This window comes from Girardinichthys multiradiatus, chromosome 13, assembly GCF_021462225.1.
Source record: "Girardinichthys multiradiatus isolate DD_20200921_A chromosome 13, DD_fGirMul_XY1, whole genome shotgun sequence".
NCBI lineage: Eukaryota > Metazoa > Chordata > Actinopteri > Cyprinodontiformes > Goodeidae > Girardinichthys > Girardinichthys multiradiatus.
Genome location: NC_061806.1, coordinates 37,662,576 through 37,684,436, shown reverse-complemented (window position 1 = coordinate 37,684,436; position 21,861 = coordinate 37,662,576). Strand labels below are relative to the sequence as shown.

General features: G+C 38.5%; 1 protein-coding gene across 1 annotated transcript in view; it reads left to right on the top strand.

Moving 5' to 3' along the window:
* The window catches only part of chrna11 (cholinergic receptor, nicotinic, alpha 11), a 34,068-nt gene extending 13,097 nt beyond the window's left edge, over positions 1–20,971 (top strand). Inside the window, exons 6-10 of the mRNA XM_047384778.1 lie at positions 3,585–3,752; positions 3,840–4,034; positions 11,118–11,204; positions 14,913–15,022; positions 16,882–20,971. Of these exons, the coding sequence (XP_047240734.1) occupies positions 3,585–3,752; positions 3,840–4,034; positions 11,118–11,204; positions 14,913–15,022; positions 16,882–17,604 (1,283 nt within the window). The 3' untranslated portion in view covers positions 17,605–20,971. The remainder of the gene's footprint in view (positions 1–3,584; positions 3,753–3,839; positions 4,035–11,117; positions 11,205–14,912; positions 15,023–16,881) is intronic.
* The last annotated feature ends 890 nt before the right edge of the window (positions 20,972–21,861 follow it).

Here is a 21,861-nt window from a genome sequence, read left to right as displayed (position 1 = left end):
GAGAGGATCTTATTGACAAATAATAGGCTCCAGGTTTCATGCGTAAAATGACAGCCAAAGTTATTGGAACAACTTGTAAAGATGGATAAAACATCTAAAATAAATGTATCTTCTATTGCAGTGATCTCATAATACTTTAGACTACATTTATTCAGTAGGGGAAACATCCCATGTGAAGAAATTAGGTTTTGACAAAATTACTTGTGGAACAGTTTTTGGTACCTCTAACAATACTTAATGATTGTTTGAATTTTTGCATTACCATTTTAGGAGTTCTATTAACTTTTCATTAATAATCCATGACTTTCTATTTGCCTGTGATACAAAAGCCTATTTCCTTTAGCCACTGGCTACCACGCTGGAAGAGGTCTCATATTTATCGTGCTTCCAAGCACTGCGAGTAGGATGGTAAGGGTGAAAAAAATCTTCGAAGTTCTCTGCTTTAAAGCTTGGCACCTTATGGTCAGCAGGTCTTTTGTCTGCATAAAGTTGCAACATTACTGATCAATATAATCAGGAATAGCAGTATTCTGCTGCAAAGTCTGTTGTTATACAGACTATTTATGCTGCTGAGTGCATAATAATAATAATAATAAGAGTGAGTTGTTCTAAATAAAATAATTCCTTAATCAGGGACTATGTTATTACCTACTGCAAAGAAGTAATTAGGAGATTTATCAAATTAATATTATCAGCACTCAAATCAATTACATAAAACTAAGTATTATTTTAATAACTAATTGCATCGAGATCTGTCTGCTAATGAAGCACAAACAAAATAAAACGAGCATTGCAGAGGAGTGGGCTCGAGTCATGTGACTTACAATCACGTGAGCCACGAGTCACAAATTTCATGACTTTAGACTCGACTTGATGACTTCATTAAAAACTTTGGACTCGACTTGGATTTGAGCCTTTTGACTTGAAAAGACTTGATATCTTACACCAAACAGAAAGTATGTTACAAAGGAAAAACGCAAGAGCAAGTGTCACTGATTCTTAATTGCAAGCCCAGAGAAAGGCCAATCGTACAGGTTGCCAAAGCTGCCACAATTGTGTGGGTAATTGTATTGGGTGAAGGACTCAGTGCAAACGGTTCTCAGACAGAGAGCAACCCTGATGGCTTCCCTGAAGTTATAATCAAGGTGTTTTTTTTCTTAGAATGAAAACAAAATAGAGCAAAAAACATAAGTTTAAATGTCCTCACCACCTCCTCATGTCAAGCAGGTGGGTTACCCACAGAAAGTATTCTTTGTCTTCATCATTTAAGTGTTAGGTTGTTGCAAATGCTTCAGTATTATAGTTTAGGTTTAATGACGATATGTAAAAAAATACTTTATCTTTTCCTTCCACATGCAAAGATATAAATTGCCTATTTAAATGCATGCCAGATTTACTAATGCCTGCTTCGATCTTCCCCTTTCGACCTGCCCTGATGGCTCTTAAGATAATCTTATGAGAAATTCTTGCCATGTGTGGTGTGTTAAGAGTGATCTAGTCTACTTGGAAGGACATTGGGACCTCAAATCGGTGATATTCTACATGTTGGATCATCTCGGCCCGATATCCTACAGTGAGGGGTGTTCCCCACATGCATGGGAAGAACATGCAAACTCCATGCAGAAAGACCCCCGACCAGGAGTCGAACCGAGGAACCAAGACAACAGGGCTACCAACTGCGCCTCCGTTCAGCCTTGAATCAGTTAATGTTAGATATATTAATTCCCAGCCAGTTTGTGATGCGTTCTCATAATCCCCACATCTAACGCAACAGAGAAAGATTATGTGTAATTTAACTTGCTTTTACAGACTACAAGGTAATTAAAAATAAATTGAGTTTGTAAAACATGGGCTGAAAACGTAAGTGGAGAGGCAACAACATCTAACTTCCTTCTCACATTTAAACTTAAACAAAGAACGGTGAATCAAATAATACATATATATAGGAACTAATGTATGCTTAATTTGAGTTTAACAAGTATTTTTGTGCTCACTAATTTAATCCTGGAGCCTGAGAAGTCACATGGATTGAGTCTGACCTACAAACAGTCAGTACATCTGAGCTGGCAGATAGCTGCATAATAGTCATGTCTTATAAAATGAACTTGATCTGCAATTAATTGTCATACAGTTCTATCAATAATTCTTGTTATTTTCATGATCTGATGTAAAATCAGGTTTGTACTGTTGCAGCTGGTTAATGTGGAAATTATTTTTATTTCGTGTAGAAATCTGGTTAGATTTTATTCAGTTCATTATCTTTTAAACTTACTGGATGTTTGGATGGTTTCACTTAATATTTTTTGCGAAAGCCAACATCAGCAAGGATTTTCAAATGATTTTGAAATCTGGCAAACAACAACACCTTTTTAAAATTATTTACAAATCTCTAAAATATTATTATTCTACATATTTGGTCAAATGACTTTTATTTAAGATTCGAAATTAAACCTTGGCATGTGACAAAAAGGTTGTACCTACACTCCAGTGTTAGAGAAAAGAGAATGATATGAAGATAATGATCCTTGTGGATAAAAGTATCTCCCTGGCTAAATGTTTATGTTGATAGTTCACCAACGACTAATTGCTTGGTAGAAATGCAATAATACCTACTTCTAATACTTCTGCTATTCTTAATAATTATCAGAAAATTGTAATATTAATACCGAGTCTTATCTTGGTTCCTTCTGGTTCTCAATAATGTGATTACTAAAAACAATTTCATCCCTATGAAGTGGGTGCAAGAACAAATTTTTCCAGAGCAAAGAGTGCATGAAAATAATTTCATAGCATAAATCAGAGATTAACCTCTGCATGCTCTCAAACTAGAATTCAGCCTGCAAACTTCTTCTTTCTCGTCTAAAAACTCTGAGGGCTGATTTGCATGTCGACACCTTCACAATGAATGTTTCTGTGAGCTGCAAGGGTCCCATGACATTTTGCCTTTGTGTGTGTGTGTGTGTGTGTCTGCCTATTTTACCAGGCCTGATTAATTTTGTCCCTTAAGTACATTAAGAGCTGCAGTTTGCCAGCACACCACTGTGCGGATCATTGTGATTCCCAGGGATAACACCCTGGGAAGGGTGCCGTGCTGATGCATACGTGTGAGGGCATTAATTTTGCATGATAAAAGGCAGCAATCTCATTAGGGCAGTGACTGTAATCTCATTCTTTTTTCAGCGGAGCTGTGGGTGTTTTTATTCTGTTGATGCTGACACTTAGTAAACAGCTGTGTGCAGGCAGAGCGAGGAAGAGAAAATCTGTCGAGCAGAGAAAAGTGCCAGGATTTTTATAGACATGTCTTTGATGAGAGGCAGTTTGTTATCTAGTGTCGGCTTTCTTTTATTCAGCCTCCATACTGAGTTTCAAAACAGTAAACTCTTTGGACTGCTGCTATTGGCTGTGCTGCAGAGTCAAAGTGAATAGAAGGTCTAACAAGCTTATTGATATCTGCACAGCTGATCTGAGCCCCCAATGTGTCTTCCTCTGTCTCTGCAGGATTCTGCTGAGGTCAACAAAGTCATCTTGTCAATTGATTGTCTGGATGTAACTCCCTGACCTCTCCCCTCACATCTTTTTCTCAGGAATATTTATGAGCACTTGCAACGTGGACGTTCGCTGGTTCCCGTTCGACATCCAGAAATGTGAGTTAAAATTTGGCTCTTGGACCTACGACGGCTGGCTGCTGGACCTCCAGATGACCGATGCAGACACCTCGGGATACATGCCCAATGGAGAGTGGGACCTAATCGGTGAGAATGAGGAAATATCTCAATCCTCTTTTAAAAAAAAACTTCCATCGTGATTAATCACAGCCAGCTTCTTTTGTATTCTTACAGGTGTTCCTGGCACCAGAAATGAGGTATTCTATGATTGCTGCAAGGAGCCTTACCCGGATGTGACGTTTGTGATCACGATCCGGAGGCGGACGCTCTACTACGCCCTGAACCTGCTCATCCCGTGCGTGCTGCTTTCTTCTATGACCCTGCTGATCTTCGTGCTGCCAGCCGACTCCGGAGAGAAGATCTCGCTGGGTGAGTACAGCAGAGCAGATGAACAGATGGCCACTGCAGAGAAGCTGAAGTGCTCAGTTTTACTCTAATGTCAAAATCAAATGTAACATTACAAAAAAAGCTCAAATGAACTGAATGTGGTCTGAACTTTATCTAAATTACAACAAGAGTTCAGTTTAACCATATCCATGAGATAAAACCAGATCTTTACCCATGTGGAGCTCCTGTTTGGGGGTCATGGGGGTTTATTTGTCCTGTCCATTTGTGTTTTGTGCATCAGTAGAAGGCATACAACTGTGTCCCTGGGTTGTGGTGGTACCTGTTTGCTATCTGGTTTTGGTATGCCCAAAGCAAGGGCTGAATTCACATTTCTGGCACAAATCTAGGCTGGTTCCCAGTGTGGGTTGGATTCCTACAGAGCTGATGTTGTCTGGGATCTTGTTTGTGCTGTTCAAGGACAGAATATAAAGTTGAAACCTTGGGGTACCATTTTTGCACATGATGTGTTTCTGTTGAGGTTTCATCCATTATCTTCAGTGTGCACTGGACCGATTTTAGTCAGAATGCAAGTCTGAGGCTATGGTTCTTAAGAAAAAGGTGGACTCTGGGTCTGGAGTCAGACTCTACCTCAAGTGGATGAGTTCAAGTATGTTGGTGCTTTGTTCATGAGTTATTTCAAGATGGAGCAGAAGATGGATAAATGGACTGGAGCTTCGTCTGCCTTAATTTGGGTTTTGAGCTGCCGCTTCTCTGCACCAAAAGGATTCAGCTGAGGTCGTTCGATCATCTGATCAGGATGCTTCCAGGTCACCTTCCTTTGGAGTTTTTCTGGGCACGTCCCACTGGGAGGAAACCCAGTGGCAGACCCAGATCTCGCTGGAGGAACTATGTATCTCGTCTATCCCGGGCGCTCCTTGGCCTCCTTGAGCTGGGGAGTGTTGTTTGAGGGAGTGATGTCAGAGTTTCCCTCCTTAACCTGTTGTCTCTATGACCTTGATCTTAGGCAAGCAGAAAACAATGGATGGAATAAGACAAAACACAGGTGTTAGAGTGCAGGCTGTGAAAACATCTACATTTTTAACATTTAAAACTTCATTTTCAAGATGTTTCCCATCTTATGTCTTTGTATGGTGTGGATGTTTGTGTTTGTGATATAGTTCTTTTATTAGACAAAAGTGAGGAGGATCTTTCAGTTTATTCAGATAAATTCAGTTCACAAGAAATGTCATAAGGTACTTAACATAAAGAACAAGTTCCGTTGTAGAAAAATTTACAAATCAAGTTTGAAGCAGTGCAGTCATGAAGGCGGATTAGATTTAGTGACCATTTAGTCCAATTTGATCCCAAATGTCATGCAAAACAGTCTCATTCAGATTATAATATCAGTTGGTCATATGTTATCTTCATGAGGAAGCCAGTAGCATCAAGTTATTGACTTAATTTCTCAGATCAGGCTTTTATTAGCCAGCACCAGTTTCCAGTTTTCTTTGAAGTCTGGCTATTGTTGGACAATCTTCCTTACATTAGTGTAAAACATACAAACTAATTTGTTCAAACTTTGTTTTAGCCTAACAATTACACATTCTGATTAAAAAAATAGATTATTTTTTTTTGGACATGTTACTCAATAAGAAGAGTAGTTGTCTTGCAATCAGAAAGTTGTGGGTTCGATTCCATGTTGAATTGCCCTGGGACAAGACACTTAATGTCCAGTTGTCTACCTACTGTGCATCAGTGTATGAATGTATTTATTTGTGAGTGTAGCTGGGTGAATGTGGCTCTAGCCTAAAAACTACTTTAAGTGGTAGGAATGGCTAAAAAAGATCAGAGATCACAGTGCAAATGCATCAAAGAATATCTATGCTGATGTGTTTACAGGCTCCTTAAACGGGACATTTCAGTTTGATGCTTTCATGGACACAAAAAATGCTTTTCTGTTTTCTCTTACATTTTTTTTTTTACTGTTGGACCTGTTTATCTGTAGTCAGAGCTGATCACTTAAAAAACAGCTGATTATAACGACTGTCTGACTAACAGGTGGATCACTACTTTAGATTTAAGATCATTTATGTTCCTCTGCTTCAAATAATCTGCTGCTGATCCTGCTGAGGGCTTTGCATCATTTGCTGATTTGCAGCATGTTATTTAGCCTTTATAGATTTGTCAGGAAGCTGATAGTAAACGTTATTCAAGGAATGGTTGTCACCCTTGATATGTATTGAAAAATCATCCACAACTGAGAAGGTTTTCTTTTTTTTCTAGATACAATAAACCCTTTCAGATAAAACCAAGCAAAGCTTAATAGTATAAGCACATGTGAAATCTAATGTCAAATAAGGGACACAACAAACGTTTTTATTTCAATGATAACCTTTTTTCACAATAATTTCCTTCAATGAAAAGCCAAGCATTCAAGTCCATACCTTGGAGTTTTCAGTTTTCTACCCTTTTATCTGCACTGCTGTCCACTGGTCCGAGCCAGATACCTGCATCTCTTCCTCCACCAATGGAACTGGTAGTAGCATGAGGTCGCTACTGAGTGTCAGTACAGAAGGAGGGCTTGTTGGTCTTGACTGACGTGCCAACGCACCAGCAGTATTCATAGATTTGTAGTATTAGGGATGCATGCGTTGTCTACCAGCAGACCAGCTCTAGAACACATTTGGAACTGTCCTGTAGGCCAAATATAACCACACGACCCAGATTAGGATTGAAAATGCTCTTTGCAGAAAGGTTTTTATGAATGCCAACCAGCAAATAGTGTTACTCCCTTTACAGCATGTGTGCATCTGATGGAGATAGGATAATTACTCTCATAATTATCTTGGCAAAGTTATAAGTACTACGTATGGTATCTATGTATCTCAGTATCACTGTTAAAATGTACCGCAATCATATTTGAGTTCAGACATTTGATTCACTTTATGTATATGTGTTTAAATTAAATATTTAGTAATAATCCATTATTCCTAATCTAAGCCATTTAATTTGTCTGGCATATTTGAAGCCTGAAGAGCTCCACAGGGAGGAATGAAGCAGCTAAGAGGATCATAAACCAGGAGAACAAGAAAAAGAACAAGAAGATCTTAAGTTTGAGTAACACCTCAAACAGACGTTAGGTTAGCTTCCCATAAAGAGAAAAACAGATCATATTCCTGCAACAAGTACGGTATGTTTCTTTTAAACACAGAGGTGTCTTGTAAAATGTTCGCCTATTTTAGAGTTTAAGATGTCAGTTTATCACTGTTAGTTTTCAGCATTTTTGATTCACTCTCATCAAACGTTTAACAAAGTTATCAGAAAACCATTCCAATTTAGAGTCAGGGTGAGGACAACCAGCTGGAATGGAAACATGTCTCTCTTCAAGGCATTTTTCTATTTTATCTGTGTGAAGACAGTTGTGTCATAAAATGCTGGTTTGTTGGTGGACCAATGTGCAGACAAGGATGTGGGAACCACATGGTGAGTAGAAACATTTTAATAATGAGAGGTTACAGGTAACACAGGTAAACATAGAACTCAAGGCAACTGAGATGGAGCAGTCAGTAAACTGGAGGATCCAGTGTGGAGAAATAAATATGAGAGTATAAATACAGAGGTGGTTGGGGGAACATGCAATGAACTAAAAGGGCTAAACAGGTGAAATGCAGAGCAACTGCGGGAGGGAGGATAATTAACACAGATGAGCAGGAATACAGAGAAGTCCAGAGAAGAAACATAAATATCTAAAGACAAGAACGTATCATGAACCTAATCTAAGAATAACTAGAATAATGGCGACTAAACAGGCAAATGCAGAGAAATAGACAAGAAACTCAAAACACCTAACAGGAAATCATGACACATTATCATAAGTACAGAAGCCAAACTGATTGTTATTATTATTGTCGGAACTGATGAAGAAGTTATTCAGATCTGCTTGATGTTGTTTTGATTAGAGTCCTGCAATCTGTCAGCCATGTCTCTGTGTTCAAGTTAAAAAATTAAATTAACATTTTCAAAACAAAACAAATAACCGCGGCCACAACATAAGAACGAAGGTCAAAAACCAATTTCAACTTGTTATTGTAGCACAATATGTGGATCAGCTGGAGGGTTACATGAATGAAAGTTTGAGGATATCAGAAGGATCAGCACCTCAAAAACAGAAAACATTATATAAACATGACAAATTTATTGTAAAACTGATTTATTTTTGTTAATGTGGAACCTAAAATGTTTATATTTTTGTTTTTTTTTGCATCATTTAGATCATGATTTTCATAGAAGCAGCAGCTTCTGACTCAGTTCTACATCAGCAAAGTAGCTCCAAATCTCCACCATCCTTCACAGCTTGAATGAAGTTTGGGCTTTTGTGAACACTGCCTATTTTTCCATTGGGTCATAACATCAGAAACGTTCTGATTTGGTTTCATCTGTCTACACAACAAAATTTAGGAGCTTTGGGAAGAATCCAGTAGGGTGGAAGCTTGCTACAGTATGTTTTTCAGGGGAGACGTGGTGGACTCGGTGCTGCTGTCCTGCTGTTAATGCAGTTCTTTTGATGGTTTGTCCTCTAAGTGAGGAGCTAAATGAAGATGTTTTTTTGAAAACTGTTCAGTTTTTTTTCTCATGACTGCACCCTGTTATTTTGGCAGATTTGCAAATCCAACACCTGCTCCTGACATTAGAAGCAACTGTTTGTTTACAATCATTTTTTCAAGTAAATATGAAACAGTATTTTTCAGTTTTTTCTAAGCTGTAATAATAACAGCTAATAATAATAACATTTTTTAATTTTTTTTTTTTTTTTATTTAGAAGGAATTCTGAATTCTCCATAGTAGTGTTGGAAAATTAAACCAAGAGACATATATACACTTACTTGCCACTTTATTAGGTATGCCTTGCTAATGCCGGGTTAAACATCCTTTTCCAATCGGAACTGCCTTCTTCATGGCAAAGGTTTACCAAGGTGACATTTTGGTCTATATTGACATGATGACATCATCCAATTGAACTAGATTTTCTGGTTGCACATTCATGATGTAAATCTCCCGTTCTGCCACATCCCAAAGGTGCTCTGATGGATTAGGATCTGCTAGCTGTGGAGGCCATTGGAGTACATTTTGTTATATTCAAGAGTTTGAGATGATTTGAGGTTTGTGACCCTGACATTTATTCGGCTGAAAGTTTCCATCAAAAGATGGGTAAGCTTTGATCATAATGGGGTGGACAATAACAGGTAGGCTGTGGAATTTAAACCATGTTCAATTAGTACTAAGAAGCCCAAAGTATGCCAAGTAAATATCCCCTACATCATTTGTACCACCACCAACAGCCTTAACTGTTAATACAAGGTAGGATGGATCCATGCTTTCATGTTGCTTCCTCCAACTTCTGAATCCAGTGGTGAGCCGGTGTGAACTGTAGCCTCTATTTATATGTTGACAGGAGGAGCGTTCTGTGTTGTCCTCTACTGTTGTAGCCAATCTGCTTCAAGGTTCGAAGTGTGTCCCTTCAGAGTGTGAACTTCAGCAAGTCAACTTCACCACGTCTACATGCCTAAATGCATTGAGTTGAAGCCACGTTATTGTCTTATTGGGTTGCCCTCAATTATATTTTGCTAATAAACGAGTTTTATTCTGTGCTGCTCCAGATACACGAAAAGAAATGCAGGCAATATAACTTAAAAGCAATCTGTTTTATCCAAGAAGAAGGGCCCATGAGCAGATCAAATCTCTGACTTCAGTACCTTCAGACTGAACTTGTGAATTCAGGCCGCCTTTAAAAGTGAAACATTGCAGAGTGAAGGCACAGGAGAGGCTCAGGAGATTATCAGGAGACACAAAAGAGGCAAACTGGGAGGGGAAGAAGATGAGAGAGGAGACGGATTACTGGATAACTACAAACAGAGCGGTGGGTGTGGGAAGGTGGCAAAAAAGTTGAGAAGAATTAGAAAAGGGTGATGGAGGACGGATCAAGAAAGAAACAAAGAACTGATGAGACTGACACTATAATAGCATGTAAAGTGCTGCAAAATTTAATTTTAATATCACTGTCACCCTCTTTAAAGATCTGAGAATCATGTCAACTGAGCATTAAAGACTCTGGACTATTATCTCTTTTACAGTCGATCCTCAGTTCTCAGCCTCTCTTATGTTATTCACTCAACGTTAATTGGCTCATTTTGTGTTTCATAGCGTTTACCAAAAAGTTACTTTAATGTTCCCTTGAATTTTTTGAAATGAAAATAAACCTTTTAATGGAAAAGCTCAGAAAAACGGGTGAAATAACCGCTAACAGCAGCCTCATTTTCACTTAACATCACATTATACAATCAGGGCGGTCCATTCTCTTGCTCTGTAATTTAAACGGATGATAATATGCTTTTAAAAATGCTGTTTGCCTCCCGTCTGAGTGGGAGTAAACTGGGAGGGAAGCCACAACAGATTTGTCAAAGCTCATTCTTATTCTCAAACTCAATACATGATAGATTATACAGCATTTCTCCAAAGGAGGGAAAAAATGCCAAGCATTTCACATGCGGTCAATTAACCTATCGATGTAATTAAGGATAGTGAATTGATTAGGGTTGGGGGTACGCACTGCACTGTCTTCCAGGAAAATACAGTATTGTCACTTTTGATAATGAAGGAGACATTAGGACAAAGCAGCTGAGCTCTCAGGGTTAAAGGAGTCTCCTTTTAACAAGACAAAATTAAACATAAAGGGAGTATTTTATTTCCCCCAACAGCCTTAAAGCACCCATATTTCACCTCTAAACTCAGGGGTTTAATTGAATGTTCGGACTGGGGATGGTTTTGCCAGCAAAGCACTGCTTAAATTCTATCTGGACGATAATTGATGTGGGGGTGGATAAATGAAAAGTATGAGGTGTGTTTTCCTGCTCAAGGCCTCAGTCTGAGAGGATCTTTTTCTGCTGTTTTGGCTGTAGGGGTGGTTGGGGGGGAAGTCATTTACATAAATCGAACCAGATCCCATCATGAGCCTTAACCATTTATCAAAACACTGAACACTCAAGGAAACCTAACCACAGTATCGACTGCCTAGCAAAATGTAGCTAAAGCACAGGAAACCATCTGTGTCTCTATGTGTGCCTGCAGGTATCACCGTGCTGCTCTCTCTCACCGTTTTCATGCTCCTGGTTGCTGAGATAATGCCCGCCACATCTGACTCCGTCCCACTCATAGGTACGTAAAAAGCATATTTTCTGTTTTTATGTAAATAAAAAAATATATTCATGATGTCCAATCAAAATATTACATTAAATCCTAAATAGATCATAACTAGAAGTTAATGTTTAATTCCAGACCAGTAAAAAAGTTTGGTTAATCTTAAATGTTTGGCATATTGATTATAAAGACCATTTCTTGCACTAAAAGATTTACTGAGAATCTCCACCCCACCTTTTTAATATCAGTTGTAATTATTCCATTTTAAGGTGTCCTTTCATCCAACCCATCACCCTTCGTTTTATTAACAGCCCTGATTCATCCCACTCATCCTTGCCATTAGTGTTAATGACACAATTTTATGCTATGCATTCCTCTTAGTGGTCCCTGTTCACTGCACTGGTCCTCCTGATGATTATTTATGATATTTTATTCATCCTCCTCATCCCATTAATCCTTATTCCTCTTTATACTGCCTTTTCATCCTAATACATTTTTTGATCCTTCTATATGATCCCTTTATTCCCATTAGACGGCTTGTCCCTATTTATGATTCATTTTTATTTTTACCCTCCTCATCTTGCTCTCCTATTAGCAGCCAGTCTTGATTCCAATTATTCTGATCTCTCTTTATGATAACTTTTCATCCCACTTCTCATTCATCTTATTCCATTTAAAAAAGCCCTTTTTATCCCACTCATTTTCCTTATTCCTATTTATGACTCATTCTTTCCCCTTATCTTCCACAGCTCTCCTTATTATTTCCCTCTTCACCTTATTTAACCTCCTCTTCATTCTTATCCCTCTTTATTTTTCCCCCATCTTTTCCCATAATTTTTTACCCATCATATTCCTTTATGACTGTTTTTCATCCCACTCATCCCTCTTTGACAACACATATTTATTTGCACATTAACAACACTAAAGTCTAACAGATCCTGGGAGGAAAGACCTGTGATAATGCTCCTTTGTGCATCTAGGATGCACCAAATGTGACCTTCATTAGCATACTTTTTCTGTTTTAATGTACATTCCTGACCTGCAGGACAGTTCTCTACTAATAAACAAGTCAATTAGTTTTCAAACAAGGAAGTAAAAACATTCAATTAAAGCTGGACAAGCAAATATAAGCAAAACATTTAAGAATTATTAAAATATGTTTCTGTTGTGCCCCGATGGTCCATTTAAGGGACATGAAAATAAAATAGTCTGCATCTTCCCTGAGCCCAAACTCTTTTAAAAAGGCCAGTAATTACCAGAAAATAGTTCTGTTTGTCTGATAAGCTTAAAATTTAAAATTGATTTTGGGCACAGTTATAACAGTTATAATAATCTCAGGTTTGGAGAAAAATACCCACCAATTTTCTGGCCTGCATATTACAAATGTTTAGTCAAATACAAAAAGAAAAAGATTATCCAGACCTCTAAGCAACCAAAGTATTTTATCACAACTGTGTTACATTTCTTTACCGGAGAGAAAAATACATTTATTAAAGTACAGAAGTGGGTTTCAGTTCTTAAGCTTTCAAATGTTGTCGAAAGTCCGATGTGACGTGATAAAGAAAAACCTGTCCTTACCTTTTTAACATGTTGATGCAATCCAATTCAAAATGCATTACTGTACTGGAAAAATACATTTAAATATAAGATGCATATGTAAATATTTAAAAATAAGTTTTAACTGATCATCATTGCATTTCCTTGTGTGTTTTACACAGCGTCCCACTTCCACTGAGATGAAGGTTCTATTCCCAGTTTAGAATGAGCAAAACAAAGAGGTCAAACCTTTATCATTTTTCTGCTTTTCCTGCTTAGATCATATTCTCTCCCAACTCATCCATCTGATGCCTCCTTATAACCCATTTTCATCCCATTTAACCCTTTCATCCCTTTTTATTCCCTTTTTCATCCCACCCATCTTCCTCTTGACCCTTTATGATCTCCAATCATCCCACTCATCCTCTCCATCCCTCTTTATGAACCATTTTAATCCCATTAAACCATTAACCACCCAATTACTTCTCCTTATTCCTCTTTGTGACCCTTTCTATCCCATCTATTTATCTTTATGGCAGCTTTTCCTCCAACTTACCTTCCTCATCCCTATTAAAGACCTCTTGTAATCTAACTCATCCTTCACATACCTTTCATTCTCCTTGCCATCCTCTACATGGACTCTGTGCATCCCATTAATCCACCTATATCTCTTGAAGCCATGTTCATCCCATTCCTCATCCCCATTTATATTATGCCTCTATTCATCCTCCTCATTCCTCTTACTGACCTTCTTTTATAACATCCATCCTCTTATCTCTCCTCAACCCACTTTGTAACACATTTTTATCCCATTCATACCTTATTATGAAACCCTTTTCATCTCACGTATCTTTGTATGACCCGTTTTCATCCCACTCACCATCTTCATCACTCTTTATGATCTCTTTTTTCATCTCAGTCATCCTTCTAATCCCTAATTATCCTCGTTTTTCTATACATCCTCTTCATCACTCTTAATAATCATTTTTAATCCCCCTCATCCTCCTCATCCCACTTTAATATCCATTTTCACCCCACATATCCTTCTTATCCCTCTTTATAATCCCTGTTCATCCTGCTTATTCATTTTATGAGCATTTTTCGTCCTACCTATTCTTCTATCGTCTCTTCTCAGGATTTCACAAATTTCTGTTTCAATGTCTGAAATAATTTCCAATCAAAGTACACTGCAGCGCTGTACAAACAGTGTTAGAGTCACATCCGGCTGATTTATGTCACATTCAATCAGTCTAGCCCTTAGTTAAATTCAAATTTGATTTAAAAACAGCAAATCAATTCAGTACTCTATCTCACCCCAACAAAATCCCTTTAATCTATTCTTTCTCCTTCCTACTTTGCTTTTTCCTAAGGTACAATCTGGGTGGTCCAAATTTATGCCAAGTCATTTTCCTACTGAAACAAAAAGCCTGGTCTGAGTCTCCTTTTTTCCCAGGTCACCTGTCCTTTCAAACCAGTAAACTCATATTATTGTGGTCTGGTCATTGCTACCAAATCCATAGTCCAACGGAGCCACACAGTGATCTGCAGTTAGTCTGGTTTATCACAGAGAGCTTAATTATCACACCCTCTATCCTACTGTAAGGAAATTATATCCTGTCATAACATACAGCGCCAAAGAAGCAGTGCTAAAAAAATAAATTAAAAAAGCTGAATTTACATAGGCCACCTGCTCACCCTGAACTTAAATGGGCTAAATATATTGTGGCCACACTGCTGAAAATGAAGTCTAGAGAGGGAGGCCATAGCCAGAAGCAGATGTAAAGAAGACACAACACCTTGTGTTTAAAAGCTTAAAAAAATCAACAGAGTACTGGTCTCAGCATTTCTTTATATGAAGACAAACTACCCTCATCTTAATCTCTTTGATTTTGCTGACATGAGCAGAATAAGTGAAGCGGCCGTAATAATGCCATCAAACCTCAGTTACCCTGAAAATAAAGTAGAAGATGCTATTACGAATTAATTTTCCTCTAGATAATCTAAATATGTTTTAAAGATTCAGTCTTTGCCCTCACAGTGATTGGAATGAAATAAAGCTTAATTAAGAACTACGGTAACATGAAGGCTGAATGAGATATTAACCTTGTAGATGTTTTTTTCCTCCACATATTAGCTCAAAAACTGTAAAAATGAATTATTACAATGCTATCACCTCCTCCTCCTCCTCAGGTCAGTACTTTGCCAGCATAATGATCATCGTTGGGATGTCAGTCATTGCCACAGTGGTGGTTTTACAGTATCATCACCATGATCCAAATGGAGGACACATGCCAAAATGGGTAAGGCTGAGCTCAGACACATTACAAGACACATTCATCATGCTTTTTTCTCTGACTGAAGCTAAACTCAGCCTTCCTGTTACACACACGTTCCTTTTGATATCCCAGTTTGCTGCCCCGTTCAGCAACGTTTTATCCGTTCGTTAGTGCACCGTATGCTGCTATCCCAGTTTCTCTTTTTATTCACTGACTTCATTGGCAGTGACTCATCCAGCAGTGATAGTCTTTCTTAGTGTGTTCATCAAATGCCTCATGGCAGACTACAGCAGGAGTGCTTTTCAAAGCACTCTGGATATGTAGGCGGATTCGGTTTGACTCATTCCCTACTTCTATTTTTCTTACCTTCTGTTCAACGCTGAAAAAATGCACCAAGTCTTTATAAAGAAAGTTTGTTCTGACATGCATAATTTATAGTATAATTTGAAATTCGGAGGGAATATTTAAAAGCACTGTTTATAATTTTAAGCATGCATTTACTGTTTTTTTGCTTTACCAACAAAGAAAGAAAAAAGACAGGCCTTCAATTATTGATATGCGGACAAGCTTGCTGGCTGCATGTGCAAGCAGGTGCTTTATGCATTGACATATTACAAGGACGTTCTGTTGATGAATGGCCTGTGTTGACAATCCAATGGCCAATTAGCAAACTAATTGATGAGGCTCAGATTAGGGCATTGAGAGAATGCAGTTCATAATTAGAGCGCTGCACAAAAACAACATCAGTGTTGAATCCTGACTTGCAAAGATGCTCTGCAGACACTAATTGAGCAGTCATCTGGACATTAGCTCTCATTTAGCAGCCAGACACCCATCTGGATGCTGCTGGGTCAGTCTGCCCTTTCAGGAGACACTCATGGATTGGAGAAGAAGAGTGGAACAGTTTTAAATCCAAACCAATTTGTGCTGTTTTTATCTAATGCTGTAGCTCACTGAAACACAGCTCTGCAAGCTCATAAGGGTAATAAAACAGTAATCACGCAGTCCATCTCTGTGAGTCCACAGTTTGAATTTAAGGCTACACTTGTAAGTAACTGAGAGTCTCTGTTGGAGAGAGTGCCTTGAAAATATTTTAAAACTGAGACAAATCTGGTGCAAAGTGAAACAAACCACAACATTGAAAACGGTCATCATCCAAAACCAAACAGGCCTTTAGACCGACTTAATTAGACCTCTGAGAGGGTCAAGAACTGATGATTGTTTTATAATACTTCATTAGTTAACGTTAAAATTCCTTCTTTGACTTGCTTACAGTGTCTTCCAAAAGTATTAATTCCCTTAAACTTGTTCACATTTTGCCCTGTTATGACCACAAACTTCAGAGTATTTTCTTCTGATTTTACTTGATTGACCAACACAAAGAAAAGAGTAGTTCTGAAGTAATGATCCATGGTTTTCACAGATTTTGTATGTACGTAGACAAATTCTGGTCTCATCTGTCCTGAGAGGATTTTTTGCTGTGTCCCAGATGCAGGTTGCTGCAAACAACAAACAGAACTTCTTACGACTTTAAACAATTGCTTTCTTTTTGCTACTTATCCATAAATGTCGTTTTTGGAGCACACGACTAATAGCTCTGCTGCTGACGTATTCTACCTGAGCTGTGGTTCTCTGCAGCTCCTTCAAAGGTCAACATGAACCTCTTGGCTGCTTCTATAACGTTTTCCTCGTGTTTCTAAAAAAGGTTAAAAAGCCATGTAGAATTATCCTTCCACTTCACCGTGTTGTGTTGGTTAATCTCATGTAATATCGACGAAACACAAAAAAGTTTGTTGTCGCAACATAACGAAATGTGAACAATTTTAAGGGGTATGAGGAGTTTTGTGAGGGTCTGTATCTCGGTGTCTATTTTTGGCCTGTAGGTGCGGCTCGTTTTGCTTCAGTGGGTAGCCTGGTTCCTGAGAATGAAGCGGCCTGGGGAGAACAATGACCCGGAGCGACCTCCCTGTGCCCCACACCTGCGGCGCTGCTCCTCAGGCTCACAGAGTGGCAGCATTCCCAACCCTCCTGATCCAACCCTCCACCCGCTGCACCCGCAGAACCTGACGCCTCTCCAGACAGGGCCTCTCCATGCGGGGCACCCTCACCTGCAAACCAGCGCCAACAATAACGGGAACCTTCTCTACATGGGATTCCAAAGCATTGAGGACTCTTCGGTGCTCTCAGAGCCTATCCAGAGGAATAACATCTCTGTCGGACCTCCACGGGTGGCAGGAAGTCCGCCTCCTCACCTGCCATCTCAGTTCTGCAGCTCCCCTCCACCTCCAACTCCCAACATGGACACAGTAGGGTGTCCCAGCACTGTCTCCAGTGGCGGGGGCTTTGGAGGGGGACCAGGAGGGTGCTCGACATCTGTGATGGGAGACCCCCAGCTGCAGGCGATCCTGGAGGAGGTGCGCTACATGGCAGACCGCTTCCGAGAGCAGGACGAGACCGAGAGCATGGCTGACCAGTGGAAATTTGCAGGCGCTGTGATTGACCGCCTGTGTCTGGTGGCATTTAGTGTCTTCAACATCATCTGCACCATCTCCATCCTCATGTCGGCTCCAAACTTTGTGGAAGCTATTTCTAAGGACTTTGTTTGACGGGGGAAAACAGGAGGAAAAAAAAAAGACACAAAGGAACACTGAAGAAAATTAAGTACGGGATGTAGAATGGAACGGGCTCTGATCCAAGGAAACATGATTTCCAACAAACTGTAAGCTCTGTGATTTGTGATTGGGAGGATCTGTGGGAACGGAAAGAAACTAATGGTTTTCTTTGCTATACATTCTGTTTTGCAACCAAAAAAAGAAAACAGATGATGAAGGGAATACGGGGTGTAGTTTAAATGAAATTAGAGCGTGCAGGGTGCTTTATCAGAATCTTCACAAGGTGAAATAGCTTTTTGTGGCCCATTTGAAGAGTTTTGTTTTAAATCTGAAAAGGGCTCCAACGCAACCTGAGGTAATAAGGGTCTCATGTCAGGGAAGACTGAGGGTGTATAAGTGGAATAAGAGACAGACAGATAGGCAGAGACAGATAAAAGAGGCAGATATGTGACTGTTTTACTTTCTCAGATAGGGGAGACAGCCTCTTACTCCCAGAGGTGGAGAAAATACTGCATCACTCAAAGTGATGTGAGAAGAAGAGGGCGGCGAGAGCCTTACAAGGACACAAAACAAAGAGCAGACGTGAAGGACAGACACTGTTCCCTTGGGATCCTGAAAGAGATGGAGTTTTGGGAAGCTGCTTGATGCTCGGATGCACAAAAGATGACCGAAGATCAAGAGCGTCCCATCGCACGGGAACTAAAGAGGATCTCATCTATTATTCAATCACATTTCGTCTAATGACAGTCAAATTGAATGGCTTCGGATAATCCTTCAGACTAACAAGCTTTTCAAAGATGAACTCCCACCTACATTTGTGAGCCACTTTTAATCTCAGAGACCTTATCTCCGTCAGACGATTGCCAATCAGGACTCTCCTCAGCAGCTCGCTCTGTGTGCGGCGCTCGTCCTCACCTGGAAACTCGAATTAGCCGGTCATCAACAATGTAGCGGCCCGTCGCTGCGCCACTGTGAAGGCCAATGAAAATTCATGCACCGGTTACCTAACTGCATCTGGCAGGTCATAATGGACCAACGAAACTCATTGGATTTCATATTTAAGGTTTAATAACTTAGACAGGAGATCAGGGCTTTAAAAACACACCAGAGGCAGAAGGAAGGGGATGAGATTACAGAAAATACTGAAACTAATGTAAAGGAGCAGCGTCCCGTTAAATTCCTCTGACTGGTTTACAGCGCCATGAGGGAGGAAGAGTTTTAATTTCAAAATATTTTCATGAAACTCTGATTTAGAGAGTATGACGCTGCAAGTCAACACCACGGCCCTCATACATTGATTTTGGCTGAAACCACAAATAGCAAGTCTTTCTGCTGGCAGTTTGAATGAAAAATCCTCTTAGCTGTGTTTAATTCAGAAATATTAATGGGGTCACCATTCATGCATAGATGTATATGTATGAGACAAATCCACCTGTTTTTTTATTTGTGCTACAGCGGCTCGCAAAAGTATTCATACCTCTTGAACATCACATTTTGTCATGTTACAACCTCAAACTCTAATGTTATTCTGTTTTTGCATTTGTATTCACCCCCCTGAGTCAATATTTTGTAGGACCACCTGTCTTTGTAGGCCCTGTGAGACTGACTGGGGAGCACCTGTGAACATCACTTTTCAAGTATTACCACAGATTCTTAGTTATATTTAGGTCTTACCCTTTCTAAAGCATGGATATGCTTTGATCTAAACGTTTCCATAGGTCTGGTTGCATGTTGGAAGGTGAACCTGTGCCCCAGTCTAGCATCTTTCGAAGCCTTCAACAGGTTTTCTTCCAGGACTGATCTGTATTTAGCTCCATCCATCTTTCTCCTCTCTGCTGAAGAAAAGCATCCCCACGGCAAGATGCTGCCATCAACATGTTTCAAGTGGTGTGAATACTTTTGCAAGTCACTGCAATAACCCATCATAAAATCTGATGCAGATTATTCAAATCCTGTGTGGGACATTTGTGCGTTAAATGATGCATCCAACAGCTTCTAGACAGCCTGGAAGTGTTTTAAAATGAGGACCCAGAATATGTTGAACCAGATTCAAAAGATCCTAAATATTTATTTGCTAGTTGTAAAGGAAATACTAATGTTAGAAAATGTAAAAACAAACCCTCAACAAAACAAAAAGCTAAATTACTCACTCGCCCCATATGTCTTCACTGTAACTAAACATTTTTAATATAAAGATTTACCTGTTGTTACCATGGTGAACACAACTTAAATCAAAATGTGAATACTTTACAGAAAATTGAGGATAGAAAAGTTAGTTATTTCTGATTTTAATACAGTAATCTGACAGTATACAACTAAGACTAATGTTTGGTATTTCTTACAATTAAAATTAATTATATTTAAAAAGCAATATTTGTCCCAAGAAAAATCTCTGTCTGTTTTAGTATTTTCAGAACTTTGTATGTTTGCAGACTCCAGCGTTGAGGATACGAGTACTTGAACTATGAATTTATAGAGCAATATCTGTATTTTTATTTTTTCTCTTAAGAGGAGCCTACATGTCTTTTCAGTTGGGGCATTTTCATTTTTATAAATAAGCTAAATAAGAGAGATGTTCCTTTTTTTGCACTTTTTATGGCATAATTTAAAGAAACCTCATTGGGATTCTTCATAGTTATTCCCATACCTCCAGATTACTTCTGTCCACAAATTTGTACTTGAACAAAGAGTTTGTTTCCAAGGAATCAGAACTTAATGTAATCTTTTAAAGTGGTGTTGATAAATATTATGTCAAGAATATTTTTCAGGACATTATCATTGGACTTTAGCTCCTTTCTTACTTATTTTCTGTCCCGTACCTGACTATTTTTAGTGGGTTTTTTTTTACTTGGATTTTAAACATCCAATCAGAAGGATAAAATTTGTTTATATTTCTTTGGTTAAATCTAAGAAAAATACCAAATATTACAGCTTATAATACAGAAAGTAGCATTTTGCCAAAAACTGGGTGATTCCCAAAGAGCTACAAGGTCTAAGCTTAATCAGGAATGATGCATTGCTCAGGTCCGGTGTCAGATCCGTAGACTATAAAGTAAAGTAAAGTTCAAAGAGAAACTTTGCAAGACCTTCAAAAAGTCTGGAACACTACTGAACAAAAACACTTTAAAATGTTACAGAAAAGTTTGGTTTCTTGCAAGAAAACTATAAAAGAAAATAATTGTACTGTATCTGAATCCTTTTCATCTTTGTAAAAACACATTTAATTTCTTTATTTTTTTGCCAGTTCTTCTCTGTTTGGTGCACTGCTCCTCAGACCATGTTGATTAAAAACCATTAGTGGTCTTCATTTTTCTTTAGAACGTTTTTCTAATTTGCACATTAAAGATGACACAAACAATAACTTTTGTTGGATTAGGTTTATATTTTTTCTTTTTAATATATACTTTTTTGTTTGGGCTTTTACAAGAGATTCACATTGACCACAAAGTTCTTTCAGAAAATAAATAGTGGTCTCTCTCCCATTTCTACTTCAAATTGTTTTCATGAACAGTTAGGGTTAAAATTAAAGAAAGTAAAAACAATTTTGTCTTTATCAGTTTCTACAAATGTTGGAATCTAACTTCAACAAATTCCAGACTGTTATTTAAAAAAATTATGACAAAATGGAAAAGCTGTGTGTTAAAAACCCTATGATTCAACATGATGAATCACCTTTAGCAGCAATAACTTGAACTAGAAATTTTGACTTCAGTTGCTCACATCATTGTGGGGAAGTTTTGACCCTCTCTTCACAGCAAAGCTGCTTCAGTACATTAAGATTTGCAGACATTTCGTTTTGCATAGCTCTATTAAGGTCCCAGCATAGCATTTCAATCAGCTTGAGGTCTGGGTTTTGGCTGGGCCACTGCAGCGCCGTAACTCTTTCCTTTCTCACTCATTCTGGCGAAGATTTGCTGCTGTGTTTGGGACCATTGGTGATATCCTGTGTGGTCTCGTCTGTCTAAACAGCCTTGTTTCAACAGTCTTTTGGTTCATAACTTTGCCAAAGTAGTGCTACTAAATTATTTTGAGAGTAATGCTTGTGTAACCCAGGTTTAAATAGCCTTCACTAAATATAAGCCTTTTCATAAAAATAGCTATAAAATGGATAAATAGGAAATAGATAGATAGGAAGATAAATAGAGAATAAATAAGTCTTAAAATAGTTAAAGACAATGATATAAAAAGTAATAATTACAAACATTTAAAACACTGTATTTCATGTCATATTTTATTTGGAAAAAGAACAAT